Source organism: Microcebus murinus, chromosome 17 (genome assembly GCF_040939455.1).
Source record: "Microcebus murinus isolate Inina chromosome 17, M.murinus_Inina_mat1.0, whole genome shotgun sequence".
Classification (NCBI taxonomy): Eukaryota; Metazoa; Chordata; class Mammalia; order Primates; family Cheirogaleidae; genus Microcebus; species Microcebus murinus.
Genome location: NC_134120.1, coordinates 530,676 through 546,393, shown reverse-complemented (window position 1 = coordinate 546,393; position 15,718 = coordinate 530,676). Strand labels below are relative to the sequence as shown.

The 15,718-nt window shown below is 59.0% G+C and overlaps 1 protein-coding gene across 3 annotated transcripts in view; it reads left to right on the top strand.

The window, feature by feature from the left end:
- NFATC1 (nuclear factor of activated T cells 1) overlaps positions 1-15,718 on the top strand; it is a 97,786-nt gene that overhangs the window by 37,316 nt on the left and 44,752 nt on the right. For all 3 annotated transcript variants that reach the window (XM_075993785.1, XM_020282096.2, XM_075993784.1), the window contains exons 7-8: positions 6,592-6,647; positions 10,668-10,800. In XM_075993785.1, the coding sequence (XP_075849900.1) occupies positions 6,592-6,647; positions 10,668-10,800 (189 nt within the window). The remainder of the gene's footprint in view (positions 1-6,591; positions 6,648-10,667; positions 10,801-15,718) is intronic.

Below are 15,718 nucleotides of genomic sequence, written 5' to 3'. Positions count from 1 at the left end.
CCCGTGGAGAGCCCGGGTTCCCCCAGGAGGTGACAAGCCCCCCTCTCCTCTGCCAGTCTCCGCGTGGCTTTGTGCCCACACCACCCGGCTTGGAGCCACACCGGTGGCCTCTGGAGGGGGCAGGCGGTGTGTCCTGAGGAATGTTGGTTTTCCTGGGGCTGTGGTGTCTGTGGTCCTGTGTGCCCCATGGGGGCTGCTGTGCTGGTTGATGGGGGCTTGTGAATGGGGGTGGGGGCGGTAGCTGCAGGTCAGCTATGCTCAGACGCAGACCCACAGCCCGGTCTGGGTGGCCACGTCCGGGTGGTGGGGCCGTGTGCGCGGTCAGAGAGGCAGCGTCTGTGCTCGCTGACATTGGTTTCAAGCACAGACAGGTCAGGTGCAGGCACAGGTGTGCAGCGCAGGGGATCCGGGGGGGCCCCGAGCAAGGGCAGGTGGGGGCGTGTGGACCCCACTCTCCATGCAGACCCTGTGGAGTTGGTTTTTGGAACTGGGTTCCCAGCGCCTGTCCCTCCCACAGAAGGTGGCGTTTGTGGCCTTTTCCTGTCTGCAGTCCCCAGTTGTAATCTTCTTGAAGGCGGCCAGCCCTGCACTTATTCTCATCGCTGGAAGCTGCTGAGGCATTCAGCCTTCGTAATGGGGCTTGATTTTGTGCCGCTCGCAGGAAACTGGAGTGGTCAATCAGAGTGGGCTTAAAGGTCCTCCCTGTGTAACTGGCTTGCCCATGTAATCACGCACATAATTGGAAAATGCGTCTTGAATTGTAGAGAGCCCGGCTAAGGGCAGCGACAATGAAGGGAGTTTGCATCACTAAGTTCCTGTCCCTGGAGGGGACTAATTTTGAAAGATTTGACCTTCAGAGTCTTAGGTGTGTGTTGGAGGAGAGCCGGCGGTGCAGCGCCCTGCCCTCCGCCTGGTGGGGCTGGCGGGGCTGCCGGGCCTCAGCGCGCCCAGGCCCTGGCTCACGGGTGGGGCCGGAGCTAACGTCTCGGCGTCCGCGGTTCGTTCTGCTGGGTTCGTTCTGCCGGGAGAGGCCCAGGAAGCGCCTCTGCGCCCACCGCTCCCCCGGTGCTTAGCAGAGGGGCCTCGCGCCTACTCAGGTCCTCTGAGCCACAATTGGGTGCGCCAGGGCCGTGCCATAGCCACCCATCGGGTCCCTGAGTCCTGCCCTCCTCCCTGGCCTGGTCCTCCCAAAAAGCTTGGTCAACGGCTGGAGGGGTGTCCCTGTTCCTTCACGGGTCCAAGGGCCAGTTCGTCTCGTGCCGTTTGCTTCTGCGGCTCTCTCACCATGTTCCCACCACCAGCCGACTTAAACACAGCCATGCAGTCACAGGTGCTGGCCGGGTCTGTAACTGCAGTAGCCACGTGTTCGCCGTATACAGCGGGCATACAGCAGGCAAGCAGTAAACGGGTCTGTGTCAGTGAGTACACTCTGCATTGCAAGCAAGTGAACACGTGAGTACTGCGGTTGCAAGCCTAGCCGGCTTCTGTGATTTTATCGTTGACACTTAAGATTATCTGCGTAGTCAGATACACATGTACACGCAAATCATATGGTTTCAAAAGAAGAGCACAAACGTCCCCATAGTTTTCTTTCTTTCCATTTGGTTTCCTCGGCAGAAGTCACACTCACAACAAATCCTGTTGCATCCTGCAAGTCAGGGTGACCAACACCCCACGTCCTCCCCTGGCGACAGGCTCTCTAGAGTTGTTTCAGAGAAACCGCTAAACTCAGTTTACGTTGAAAACACAGTTGCCCCTCATCTTCTGATGAGGTCGTCTGGCTCACTTTAAAGTCCTGTTCTCAAACCGCTGCTCAGGTGGGACCGGGGCGGGCTGTGAGCGTGGGGTGTTCTCGTCGAGGAAGTCAGTAAGTTGGGCGATTGGAACCGCCTTCGCCAGGAAGGACAGCCGTGGCTTCTTCAGCTCCAGCCCGTCCCGAGAGAGCCGAGGGTCGTGGCTGTCGTGAGCGTCGCCACGCCAGGTGCTCTGCGCCGTGGCCGGATCCAGCTCTGCCACGTAGGAAGCCCCTTGCTCTGCGTCCCAGCTGGGCCACCCCTGCTGCTGTGGTCCACGGCGCCCAGAGACCCGGACGCTGTTCACAAGGTGGCCACCCTGCCGGGGGCTGGGGGTGTCCGGGCGCTGGAGGATGGCGCCACTGTCTCGTCCGCAGCGGCCCAGACGGCCAGGGCACAGCTCTCTGCCCGCCTCACTCGCTGCTTTTGCCCAGAGGGAGCCAGCTGCCACCCTGGCCATGGTGCCCTCTGCTCCCACCACGTGGCAGGTCCCAGCGGGAGGCTCCGGGGGCCGGGGCGGGGCAGGTGTGCGGGCGGCACCGCTGCGCGGCTCCAGCTCCCAGCAGAGGACGGTGACTCTCCCCAGGCCCTTCCCTGCGCTGCGCGGGAGCCCGAGGGTGGAAATCGCCTCTGTCAGAGACCCTGGTTCACAGCTCACGTCGTCGCTGACGGTTTCCTATGGAAAGTCCGTGCGGAACGTCCCCGAGAAGCCAGGCTGGTGCGGCGGCTCCCAGGGTGCCCGTGCCTCGCAGGCTGTGGCATCTGGTTTGCAGAGCGGGCCCTGGCGCTTGTCTGCCTGTGCTGGGGGCCGCGCTGTCTCTGCAGGCCTGTCTCGAGGCGGGTGTGCCAGTGACTGTGCGCGGCGCAGGGACGCCGTGGTGCTCGGTGTGGATGAAGGTGCCAGGAACCCCTCTGGGACGCGGACTCGCTTGCGGAGATCGGCCCGAAACGGACAGGAGCGGCAGGTACTTCGCTGCGTTGAATGTCAGTGGCTCTGCGTGTGAAGTTGAGCATGGGCCCCTGGTAAAGTGAGGTCTAGCCAGCTGCGGTTTTCGAGCCGTGATTGTGTTCTTTGGTTGCGTGACAGCCACACCGAAACTCAGGTTACAGCAGCAATCGCATCATTCGCTGGCGACACGCAGCAGGTCGTTCCTTCGCTGGGCTTGCCGGTGGCCATGTCTGTGGCCACTGTGACCTGGCAGGTCAGCTGGCGCCGGGACAGCGGGCTCTCCCGTCTGGTCGCCAGGGCGCCCTCGGAGCCTCTTCACAGGTGGCGTCGTGCAGACACGGCTCCCGGGAGCCTCCTCGCACCGCGTGTGGCGCACGCAGCAGCTGTCCCTCTTCGTGGCTGAGGAACGTTCTGCGCCTTGCTATCAGCTCACCCGTCAACGGTCGCCTGGGCCGTGCACGTGTGTCAGTCTCTCGCGTAGAGCTGTGCGCACACTGGCGTGCGTGCTCCTGTGGGCGAGAGCTCCTTTCTCGTGCGCACACCCAGGAGTGGAGTTGCTCCGTGTCCGACATGAGAGGACCTGCGGGGCTGACTTCCACGCAACCAGATAATTTCCTCTCACGCTAGAGTCCCCTGCGGGGGCGGACGAGACCGTGTAGGGCGGCGCCGGGGCCGGGGATCGGGGACAGAGGTGCTCCCGGAGACGTGTGAGCTCCCGCCCTCTCCAGCTGCCCGACGGCCTCTGAGCATCACGTCCTGGACACCCCCTGGCCGGCCAGGCCTGCGGGTGCCCTCGAGCGGCCCGGTGCAGCCCCCCCACGGCAGCCCCTGCTCTGCCCTCCCTAGGGGGCGGCGTGGAGGCGACGGGGCTGTGTCTGCTGCCCTGGGCTCTCCCCGAGTGTCCGGGCCGAAGCCGGCACGGCCCAGACGTCTGTGCACAAACATCACACCGAGCTCCGGAGCCAGCAAGCAGACCCAGAGGAGGGACAGGCTGAGGCCGAGCGAGGCTCCAGACCGGGGCGCGGGGTGGGCGGCCTGAGCACGCACACTCTCCGGACCGTGCGCTGCATTTCAGTCCTGCCCTTTGACCCAGGTGGCCATCTGGCCGCTCCACTCAGTGCGTGTTAGTCCCCAGTCAGTGGCGCCGACGTGGACACAGACGCAGCGTGGAGGGGAGGGGAGGGCCGGTCCCGGGACCGCGGCTGCTCCCTGCACGGAAACAGTGGCTCAGCCCCCGGCCTGTGCAGGCTGCTCCACCGGCCGTCCGTGTGGAAACCTTCGAGGGTGTGGCGGGGAAGCCTTTCCGATGACTCACGCTGCAGGGAGTTCCCTGATGGTTTGGAATATTTTATTTCTGGACTCGGCACAGTTTCCTACTGAGGATCCAGGCAGCTCCTGATAAGCCCGAAACACAAAGGCCCTTTCAGGGCGGGCGTCCCCTCCCTGCCAGAGACGGAGTTTCGAACAACAGCAGGCTGCCCTGCCTCTGGCGCAGGCGCTTTGCAGAAGGGAAAAGCCATCCACGGATCAGCCGGCGCCCTCGGCCGCCCGTGAGGGCAGCGGCCAATTTTCGCTGCTCACGCCCGGGACAGAGGAACCACTCTTATAATCTCCTGACCGCGTGTGGATGCTGCCTCCTCGCACCGCCTCAGCCCTTTGACTCGTCCCAGCAGCTGCAGTCTGCGCTCTCACCTGTCCCGGGAACACGTGTTTAAAGGGCAGGAATGTGCTTGTGGTCCCCAGGCAGCGAAGAGCCAAGCACCTGCCCCCAGGCCAAGAAGTCCCCACGGTGTCGGGCCGTCGAAGAGTCTCCTTGGGGAGACCGGGGATGGCCGGGGCTCTGAAAGTGACACACACGTCGTGGTGGGTGGGTCCCAAATGCCACACTTTTAATGGCCACGTCTGAACATGTCCGCTTGGCTCTGTGTTAAGTCACCAGATGCACATGTGTTTTGAGGGTGTGAGCCGAGCGTTGCACATTCCTGGGCGGGGCTGGCCAGGCGCAGAGTGGGCGACCCACAGGGCTCCCTCTGGGGTCAGGGACGTCTCCGTGGGCAGCTCCACAGACGGGGCCCCGCATGCTGCTCCGAGCCTATGTCCCTTTTTCGGCAGCCGCAGGGCAGCTGCTCCTCCTGGAGCCAGCGTGGGCCCCTCCCTGCCCACCCGACAGCAGGACAGGACCAGGCCATTCCTGCCTGTGCTGCAGGAATAGCGTTTCCTCCTCTGGGTTTGTTAAATGCACTGTCCCTGCAGGCGCCTCAGTTTCCCCCCAGCACCCTGGCTGGTCCTGCCCTTTGCCCCCTTCTTTAGAGACAGGCTACATCTCTGTCGTGCAGTGCGCAGTCCCAGCTCACTGCAGCCTCTGAGCTCGAGCACCCCCCCCCCCCGCCTCAGTCTCCCTGAGTGCTGGGCCCAGCCTCGCCCTCTGCATCCTGCAGGGTTCCTCGTGGGTGTCCGGCTGCGGCCACAGCCTCCCTGCACAGTGGAGACCACACAGCCGCAGCTCGGGGTTAAGGCCTCAGGCTGGGCGTGTGGGGGAAGATGGGCTATGTGCTGCGGAAGCTTCAGAAGATGAGTTATGCTCGGGGCAGGTCTGATCTCGGTGACCCGGGCGGGCGGGGCTGTTATACACACACACATACACACACACACACACACACACACACCCCACACCCCTGGCCCTTAGCCCCAGCCCGCAGCTCGGGGTTCACTGCTCTGCAGGACTCCAATGCTGTTGAGAGAGACTGAGCGCGTTTTTAGTCTCCGATTGTTTTTTCCTAGCGGAGAGAGGGTTGCTGACCTTTCGCTTGGTCTGCGTTCATCACCACATGGGTCCGTCTGGAGGGTGGTTTGTGCCGGGACCTGGGGCGTCCAGGGCCAGTGGACGGCTGCCTAGCTGGGGGCTGCCGGGGCCTCGGCGCAACTCCTCCGACCCCCGCCTCAGTCCTGCACCCGCTGCCTGCCCCATGAGGGAGAAAAAGGAGATTTCATCTAATTTATCAATAATTTGGGGTTTGTGACAGACACGTTTTCTCCTTTGGAAGTGCAGCATAAGCAGAAACCAAGCAGGGATCCCTGCCGTCGTCCACTTGGGGAGCAGACTGTATTGGGGGTGCGGAAGCGAGGCAAAGAGAGGTCTGTAGGAAAGTGACCCAGAGAGTCCCGAGACTGCGCAGAGGGACTCACAGACACCGGGCGGGAACAATGAGCCCTTTCACGGCTCCTCTGGAGCCTTTTCATTTTTTTAAACATGCAAATGGCCACTGGGTAAGGTTAAAAATACCTTGTGTTTTGCATTTCTGCAGTGATGTGGCCAGAAGTGCAAATAAAGGCTGTTTATTTGCCCGGCAGCTCTGAGCAGAGGCAGGGCTGGGCTGGGCCTCTCACCCCAGTGACTTCTGCTCGGAGCAGCTCAGGGGCCTTTGCCCACGCGGCACCACAGTGTTCTCTCGGGTGCACCTGTGTACTCCTGCACGAGTTCACGGGAGGCGGGCGTGGGAGGACAGGAGGTGATGGGCACCAGGGCTCGGGCGCTGCGCAGCCGCCCTGGACAGGGACACCTATGTCCTGGAGATACAGGGGCGAGGAGCCCTGTGGTTCGTGTGAGGCCATGGAGGGGCTTGGGACATGGTCTGGGTGGGTTCCTGAGGACTCTCCCGCCTTGGCACACCGTCCTGAGCCCCAACACAGGTTTGGCGTCGCACGTGGCCCGGGCCCGGGCACGTTGCCCCAGGGTGGCCAGAGTGCTGCCCTTGCTGCAGCCCTGGGCCTGCGGTGACTGGATGGGGAGGTTTCGGGGAGGCGGCGCCCACTGCACAGAGTAACGGAGTCCTCTGCTCTATCTTCCAGATGGGCACCACGTCTGGGAGATGGAAGCCAAGACCGACCGAGACCTGTGCAAGCCGGTGAGTGTCCCTCGGGGTCCTGGGCTGGGGCTCCATTTGCTAAAGCGAAACAACTAATGGAAAGGGCAGGATAAAATACGGCTGTGAAGCACCTGGTGGGGCAGGTGCTGTTGCGGTGGAGGACCGGGACAGAGCAGTGGCCCCGAAGACAAGACGCGGGGCTGGGCCCGGCTGCCCCAGCAGGAGGAGCTTTTCAGGGAGACCAGGATGCAGTCTCCGCGCTGAGTCACGCGGCCGGGCAGAGTCGCCCCAGGGAGGGTGCCAGGCAGGAGCTCCTGTATCTCACGCAGGGCCTGAGCCTCCTGGGTGGGCGTCTGGGCCACCCAACCGGCTGTGTAGCTCGAGACGGGCTCACCAGCATCCATAGCGCCAGTCGTTGCGAGTTGACATAGATGTGGGGGCAGATCTAACTGTGCCTCTCAGATTCACCTGCCTGATTCCTCAGGAGCCTGTGAGCGCGTCTGTGCAGAGTCACAGCTGCGGCCAGCGCGGGCCGCATGTCCAGGCCCCACACCTGCTGCCCCAGCATCCTCAGTGCATTCACACGTGGCGGGCACCTGACAATGGGTATTGTTTCTGGGATTGGTTGCTAAGGAGAGTGTTTTTGGTCTGAGATGACTATGGCTGCTCCCACTTTCTCGTGCCTGGCGTGGCTTAGTGTAGCTTTGTCATCCTTTTACTTTTAATCTGTCTTTATGTCTAAAATGGTTTCTTGGAGACAGCATCTCCTTGGGTCTTGCTTTTGCTCCGTCTGACGATCTCTGTCTTGGAGTTGGCATATTTTGCCCATTGATCTTTAGAGTGATTATTGATAGAGTTGTCTTAATATCTGCCATGGAATATTTTTTCAGTCTTCCAGTTAGTCTTAGAAAAATGGGAATCTTTAGGTCAACATCAAATATAGCACAGATGGCAGGCGGGTCTTTGAAGACATTGAGGGCTCTCCTGGGCTCTGTCATGTTCCCAAGCGCTGCTGGGACTACTGGATGGTTCTCACCCACCAGGGGCAGCCATCTGCATGTGCCCAGGATGTGCAAGTGGAAGTTATTCAGAAACTCAAGAGTTTTTGCTTGGGCCACCTTTAGATACTGGGCATGGAGTCAGGTGAGCGGGGGATGGGGGGCGCATTCTTGCTAAGACCTTCAAGGGCCTCTCATCTTGGTGGAAGGGAGGTGGCAGCTCCCACGGAGGGTGGCGCCAACGTAGCGCCCCTGGGCTCAGGCGTCTGACTCACGTTTGCTGCTGGACCTGCCTCCCTGTGCTCTATCTGGGAGAAGCATCTTCACCCTGTGATTTGGGCGCCTTTTCCATTCACCAGAACCTTTACAGACAGTTGTCAGGTGGGGAGTCCTCCCTGGCCCCAGGGCATGGCCTGTGCTGGGAGGTGACTCACCTCCGGGAGTGCCTGGCCGCCTCCAGAGTGCAGCTCCCGGGCTCCCGTCTGAGAGGCCATTGTACGCCCTTCGCCTGAGAAGCCCCAGATGAAGCCCTGGCCTGAGAGTCCAGGTGGCTGCGGAGGTGGCGGTTCTGGGCTTGTCAGGAGTGTCCCAGACACCACTGGCTGCCCCTTGGCCAGGGCGTTCACGGCGCCCAGGCTGTGAGGTGCCCAGGGAGCCAGCACCATAGGTTTGTGGGTGTTGGTGCTGGGTCCTCTCCCACCAGTGGGGCGGGTCTGTGCACTCTGCCGTGTCTGTGCCGGGCAGCTCCTGCCCTGCCTTGACTGTGGCTCTCTCCGGGGTCCCTAGAGGCTTTGCTTGTCCCCTGGTGTGCTGGACGCAAGACGGAGGTCGTAAGAGCCAGGCTGCCGGCCGCCTGCCCAGCCTGTACCCCAGGGCAGGAGAAGCCGTGAACCTTTCTGAACTGAAAATGATTCCAGCCAAGTAGGCATGTTCTTTTTCACTCTTAGCAATTGCACATTTTATAGGCAGCTTAACAGTTAACAGTTGCAGGTTTTAAAAGAAACTTAATAGTACATGTGAACAACTATGTATTTTAAGTTTACCATTTTGTTCTTATCTCTTAAATGAAGTTTACTTTCAAATATATATTTTTGATCATAAAGGAACTTCATATACATTGTGGAGATTTAGAAAATATAAAAAGGTATTTTAAGGCAATAAAACCTAGTGTAGTCTCACTACTGAGGTATAACTGACGTTAGCATTTGCATACACACGAAGACGTCACCTTCCTAAGCGACACAGGCTGTGGCGTGTCTGCAGTTTATGTGCTGCCACGACTGGGTGTAGGAACTGGATCAAGACGGTGGATTTTCTCAGGGCAAGTCCCATGGGTGCGTTGGTGCCACGTTAACCCCCTTTCCAGAAGTGACGGGATTCTGTGTCACTTCATTTTCTTCTGCGTCTCTCTTATCTCTTCCTTCTCTGTATTCAAGTAGCAGGGCTGCCATGGAGATGGCATTCCTGTTACTACTTTGTCTACTTCGAGAGTCCAAGTCAATCAGCTGTGGCCACATCAAAACACAACCCTCTGGTCATGTGGAATTTACGAAAGCCAACCCCAAGGCATGGAGCCTGCCCCGCCAGGCCTCCCGCCACCCTTGTCCCAGCCGCTCCTGTCGACGTGGCTTCAGCAAGATGTGTCCTTCCCATCATCTCTTCATTCCCTCTCCCACAAAGCTCATGCTCCTTCACCTGCCCCTGTGGCTGAGCCTCAGAGGAAGCATCTCCTCTGTCCACCAGCAAGTGGGGACTGTGCCTCGGGTCGGACGCAGGTTCCTGGTCAGACCCGCCTGCAGGGGCAGCGGAGCGAGGCCCTGGGGGTGGGTTCGCCACCCCCCCTGGGTGCGAGGGCTCTGCGCCTCCCGCTGTCCTTGGCGCAGGCAAGGGCATGGGCAGGAGGATGCCTGAGCTCGTGGCTCCTTCCAAACGGAGTGCAGTTGACAACACGGCAGACACACTGCCTGGCAGACGTGTGGTCCAGGGCCAGGGGCATGTGGCCCCCAGCAGCACAGCAGCAGCTCCTGTGCCTCAGTTTCCTCATCTGCAGTTATCTGGAGTTTTCTGTTTTTAACACCTGAGATTCTGTTATTGACATGATTCAATCAATTTTGCTATTAAACTAAGTAACAAGCTATAATTAATTACTTTAACAGAAGAAGTGATACAATGGATTTTTGTTATACATTTTTCCTACTTGTTAAACTGAAATCAGATGATTAAAAAAAAACACCAAAGAAACTTCATGGCTGTGAATGCTGCCTACAGGGCGCCTGCACCTCCCCCCATGTCGGATTTATCTAGGACCCAGCATCTGTGCGTCCCAGAGGGACACAGGGTCTGGGCATCCCCAGCCCAGCCTAGCCTATGATTTTCCCACACGGCACCATGTTTGCTTTTTTATCTCTGTATTTGAAAAGAGATGATTTTTATGAAAATGTTGCCAATATTTATTTTTAAAATGTGAAAGGTAACAGCGGCCACCGTAAGTGGCGCTGTTCTGTGCCTCTGTGTCCCAACTGCTCCTGCCACCCAGGGTCTCCCTCAGGTGGCATGAGTTTGGGATCAGCCCAGGGGTCTTGGCTGTTGTTGAGTGTGGCAGACAGTGTCCCCAGGGGCACCCTCTGCTGCTTCTCTGCAGCTACCTGGACAGTTGCTCCTGCCGCTGGAGGCACTGCCATCATGGCACCAGCTGTGGGGGTTTTCCCGCCAGTTTCTTTTGGTCTCCTGAAGCGATGGCCTCCGCTTTTGGGAAGACGCTTCCCCCACACGCGCAGTTTCCCTTTTTTGGATTTCTTTCCCATGCCCAGTCCACATAGAAAGGCAGGCAGCGGCTCAGCTGTCTCCCTGTGAGCACAAAGGGGACAAAGCCCGGCCACTCACGCGTGTGTGTGTCACACATCGCTGCACCTGGCAGTCACTTGGGAGCTGGCAGTTTACCGTGTGGAAAGCCTGGCAGGTGATGCTCAGCAGAGGAGCGTTTGCACGACTGCTTTAGTGCAGAGCATTTCTCGTTGGCAAGGCGCTAACTGCCGTCTTCCTGTTCGCCATTTTATTCCAGAATTCTCTGGTGGTTGAGATCCCGCCTTTCCGCAATCAGAGGATCACCAGCCCCGTGCAAGTCAGTTTCTACGTCTGCAACGGGAAGCGGAAGAGAAGCCAACACCAGCACTTCACCTACCTTCCTGCCAACGGTAATGCCGCCTTTCTGGCTTTAAGCGCCGAGACTGGGCAGATGGGCTGCTTTTTCTGAAAGACGCAAAAGTGACAGATGCGGTTGCTGGTTGTATGTTTCAACCGTGTGATGTCCTATTCATGAGGCTGAGTCATCAATTCCCTCAAAAAAAAGAAAAGTGAAGCTTTCTATGTACTTTCCTTTATTACTGTGTGGTGGGGGTTGTTGCATATTCGGTCAATCGCAGGTCATTTTTCCAGCCTCTTGCAAACACACCGCAGCCAAGCGGGAAAGTGTGGCTCTTCCGCACTTGCAGACTGAGGCGTCCTGGTGTGTGTTAGATGCTGCAGCTGTCTGAGGTGAAGTAGCAGGCAGTTGTAGCTGCTTTGCAGGTGTCTTTGGAAATCGGCCTTTGCTTTGAAGCCTAACTGCTGTGCCCGTGTCACTGTCTGGGAGCCCGGTGACCTGACGCCCGGTCTCATCTCCTGCGGCCCCAGGGCACTTGGGCTGACGTGCCTTTTGCTCCCCCCACTGCCCCTTGGCAGGTTTTGGGGATGGTATCTTTCCCTCAAAAATCCCCAGCTTATCTTTTTAAACTCGTTAGGGTGTTTTTGTAGAGAAAATACCATTCAGTTTGTTAGTTCTCTGTGTAAACCGGTAGAAAATAAAATTGTCTCCACGATGTCCAGGGCTTCGCCGGGGCACACACGGCTGCTGTCCTGGCGTGCCGGGTGCACGTTCTGACAGGACAGAATTGGTCGTCATCCTGAATTTTATTGTACTTTGGGTAAGCTCTGCTATGTCAACCATCTGTTCATATTGTTGCTTTTTAAAAAAATATTTGAGTTGCATCTAGTTTAAGAGGGAAATTGTACACTAGAAACTAATCACAAAAGTAGCCACTTTGTTACCTTGGTAAAAATCAAGATTTTTCCCTTAGGTTTTAGTTTTCCTTACATGTAAATGGCATTTACAATAGACTAGACTAGAAAACTCTAAAGCAGCTATGTTTGTGTTAAACCATCAGATTGACTGTTTTATCACGGAAACACTCGACATCTCTTTCAAGGCTTGAGTACTAGGGTTTTGCTGTAAGGTGATCGTGCCGTGAGAGCGTCCGTGAAACAGAGCTGTGGAAATGATGTGTGTCCCGTGCACGGGGCAGGTGTCGTGTCTGGGATTTGTGTGCTCTGTCGCTCTCATGTCCTGCAGCCCATCCCTCCCTGCGATGAGGACAGGCCGGTGGATCTTACAAAAGAAAATATTTAGTCTTTTTTGAAAATGTGATGATTGTGTCCTAATTAAACTTTAAGCATGGTTGACCAAAAATTGAATGTTTAAAGAAAAGCTAGGCCTTATGTTTAAAGAAAAGAAAAATTGCTTTCTAGAGCAGCGTATAAAATAGCTCAAGCATTAATTTCTTTCCCGTTTACTTGGCCTGTGGCAGTCTCTGCTGCGGCTCGATGGCGCTGACTTGCAGCCGGTGTCCGTGTCAGGCAGAGGGGCCTGTGTGGGGGGTCTGCATGCCCTTCACAGGCGGGAGCTGAGGCCCCAAGGCCTGGATCGTGCAGTCGGCGGGCTGAGCCCCTGCTGCTGCCTGCTCCTGCGCACACCCGCCCCAGCCGCCGGTCCTGCCGCCCCAGTCCCCCTGCAGCCCTCCTGCCTCCACGCTCCAAGCGGACGTCTCAATGGATCCAGCCCCACCCTCGGCCCACCACCCGCCCGGGCACGGCTCACCTGCCTTGGGGGCTTCCCACCTGGCCCTGTCTCTCCTCTTCGGACATTTTCCTGCAATGCCACAGGCACCGTCCTGGTCCCTTGGGCTGCGGTCACTGGCCGAGCTCCCGGGGCATAGGCCCCAGGTTGCTGTGGGCATTGACCAACGCCTGGTGCACTGCAGCTCTTGATACCTGGTTCTTGGAATAAATAAATGAACCAATGGAAACTGGATCTCAGACCTCGTGTTAAGTTTGGTGTCCTCGGCCCCTTCTGCAGCGCTGGGGCTGTGTGAGGACATGTGTGGTGGCCTCCCAGGCCGGTGTCCCTAGTATCGGCCCATCTGTGTCTTGTGGTCCTGCTCAGACAGTCCCGCCAGGCGCAGCTCCCCCACGCGGGCTGGAGCCACCAGCTCCAAGTCCCAGGGACACGTCGACGGGGCTTTGCCAGCAGAGTGGGAAACAGCCAGTCAGGAAGCCTCGGCCCAATTCTCAGCTGTCTTCGGGTTGCTTCCTTTGTTTTCTCTCTCCAGCCCCAGTTGTGAGGGTGCCAACATCGTCCCCTCTGGGCTTTGCTCTGTGAGCTTCGTGCTGTCCCGAGTGTCGGAGTCTGGAGGGCACAGCAGAGAGGGGCGTGTGCCGGGCACATTTGTGAAGTGCATGCACCAACAGAAACAGGCCCCTCTGACCCTCGCTGTGAGTTCGTGTTCACATGCAAACATGTAAAATCAAGTCTCATTTTGGGATTTCCTTCAACACTGGGTTTCAGTAAAGGTACTTCCTCTGGCTGTGCCAGTTCCCGTCTCACACCCTTGCAAGGGTCCCTCGCTGGCCCAGAACCACACACGCAATCCGAGGGCTGGAGAGCAGAGAGTCTGGGTGCTGGGGTGGGACACACCTCGGCCACCGGCCTCCCACAACCCGCCTCAGCGCTGACAGTGTCTGCCGCTGACTCGCAGCTAGACCTGGCCGTGGCAGCTGGTAACGCCCCCCCCCCCTTGGCAGCGCGTCCCACACACGGGTTGGGGTCACGTGGTCAGACTGCAGAGCAACCGTCAGGCTGGGCACAGAGGACCTGGGGCCTGGGGGCTGGCACCTTCAACTGGTGGCCAGTGACGGGGCCCGGAGGACAGTTTGGGTCCCTCAGCCCTCTCTGGGGGTTGGGGTTTGATGGGGACAAGTTCCCTCCTGGATATAAACTACAGACAGTGTGTGCACAGCCTCTGGGGGTTCCCATGCACTGGCCCCAGCCCCCCGCCCAGGACTGTGGCCACTGAGGGACAGTGGGACACTCCGTGTGGCCAGAGGGTGCCAGGAACACATATACCTGTCAGACAGGCTGCCTGAAGCTTCTCGATTGTCACTTGTTTGGCTGTGTCTGAAAGGACAGAGCTCAGTCTTCTGGCACATGACACGGTCTGAGGGATGCCCCAGTGCCTGTCCTGAGTGCTCAGAGTCCTGAGAAGTGACTCCAGCATGTCCGCAAGCCTCGCGGTGGAGAGAGCCTGGCACGTGGGGACACACGGCACAGAGGCCTGATGGGGGTACGCTGGGGCCCTGGGTGTGAGCAGGGCAGGGGCATCACGAGCTCAAAATCACCTGCTAAAGTCAGTGTTTTTAAGTGAGAAGATAAATCGTGGTAAATCCCTGGATCCCGGAGGCTCACTCTTGCTTCCCAAGCTGCTCTGGTTGGTCACCCCGAGATGTCCCTGAGGCTGTGAGGGTCCCTGTGAGGCCATGTCATCTTGCCTCCATCAGAGGTTCCCTCACGGCCAGGACCCTGTCCCTTCGGGACACGAAGCCCCACCCCCCAGGCCAGCCACTGGGATGAATCGAGTCCGGCAGGAGCAGCTGTGACCGAGAAGAGCACCAGTTGCCAACTGCTGTGGCAGGAAGCCCACCAGAGACACACCTGCCTCCAGATCTCGGCCCTGCCCAGTGGTGGGCGTGCTCGGGCGCAGCTCCTCCTCCCACGTGGCAAGCAAGCCCACCTTCCTGGTCATGGGACAGGGACCTAGGGGTGCCCGGGAAGGGGAGTAGACTCCATGCTCTCTCGTTTGCATCAGGTCCAGGAACAGCAGCAGCAGGGAGGATGCCGGTGCATGAGGCCTGAAGGGCAGGAGGAGCCAGGTCCAGGGTGCTCGGTTCCTGGGTGCTCAGGACAGGCCACGGGAGGAGGGTGGGCACCAACGGTGGTCACTGTGTACAGAGCCCACTGCCCAGGGGTCGACAGTGGAAGCTTGTCCCCCAGACGGCCTAGCTCCTGGCCACCCGCCCACCCTGTGCTCCCTGAAGTCCCAGGACAGCTGAGTGAGGCTGCTGGTCCTGAACTGTTTCCACAGGATCCCTCTGTGCTGGTGGAGAGAGGGTGTGGTGCTCTCATTGCTCACTTACTGCGTTTCAAACCTGACGTGACGGAGATGAAGTGAACTAACTTGTCCCTCACGCCCAGACAGGCCCGCCAGCCCCGGCACCCATGGAATGGTCCGGAGGGGCAGTTTGGTATCCCATGTGTTGGGATCCGGACGTGGGAAGGGAAGGCCCTGGTTGGGCCTGCAGGTTGGGCAGGTCCCGTCCCTGCAGCAGGTAGTCCAGGGAGCAGGGAGGCCAGGCGCGTGTCAAGGGCACTGGCCGGGGACTGAGGGCTCCATCACGGAGACTGCCCACAGCACACAGCGTCAGTGGGGAGAAGGGGGCAGGAAGGTGCTCATGTTTAGAAATCTAAGGGCCACGGGCATCAAAACCACATGGAAGTGTGGGCACTAGGACCGGTAGAACAGCACTAGGACACGTAGAACAGCGGAACGTTATGGACTAGGTGACAGTGATCTGTGGGCCTTGAGATGGACCTGCCTGTCCATCTTGGAGCCTGACTTCCCGAGCGTTTACGGAGTGGCCACTTCTCCTCCGAGTCGCCAGTGCTGCCTCTCCCGAAGGCTGCCCCGCAGAGCTCCGCGCCTCCAGCCGGAACCGTGAACCCGCCATCTGCAGCTGCTCCGCAGTGCGCACGGAGGATGAGGCATTCTCGACCAGCTTGGGCAGCCACCAGGAGACAAGGCTGGCGTGTTTCTGGGGCGTGGCCTGTGTCATGCATCCTCTGCTGTGATCCCCACTTAACTGCACCCAGGCGGAGAACAGGGCTTGCCCACGCCACAGCCGTGGCTGTGCTGCATTCACTCCGCACACGGAACAGCTCCAATCCCACCTCCAGGGCCAGGCGAA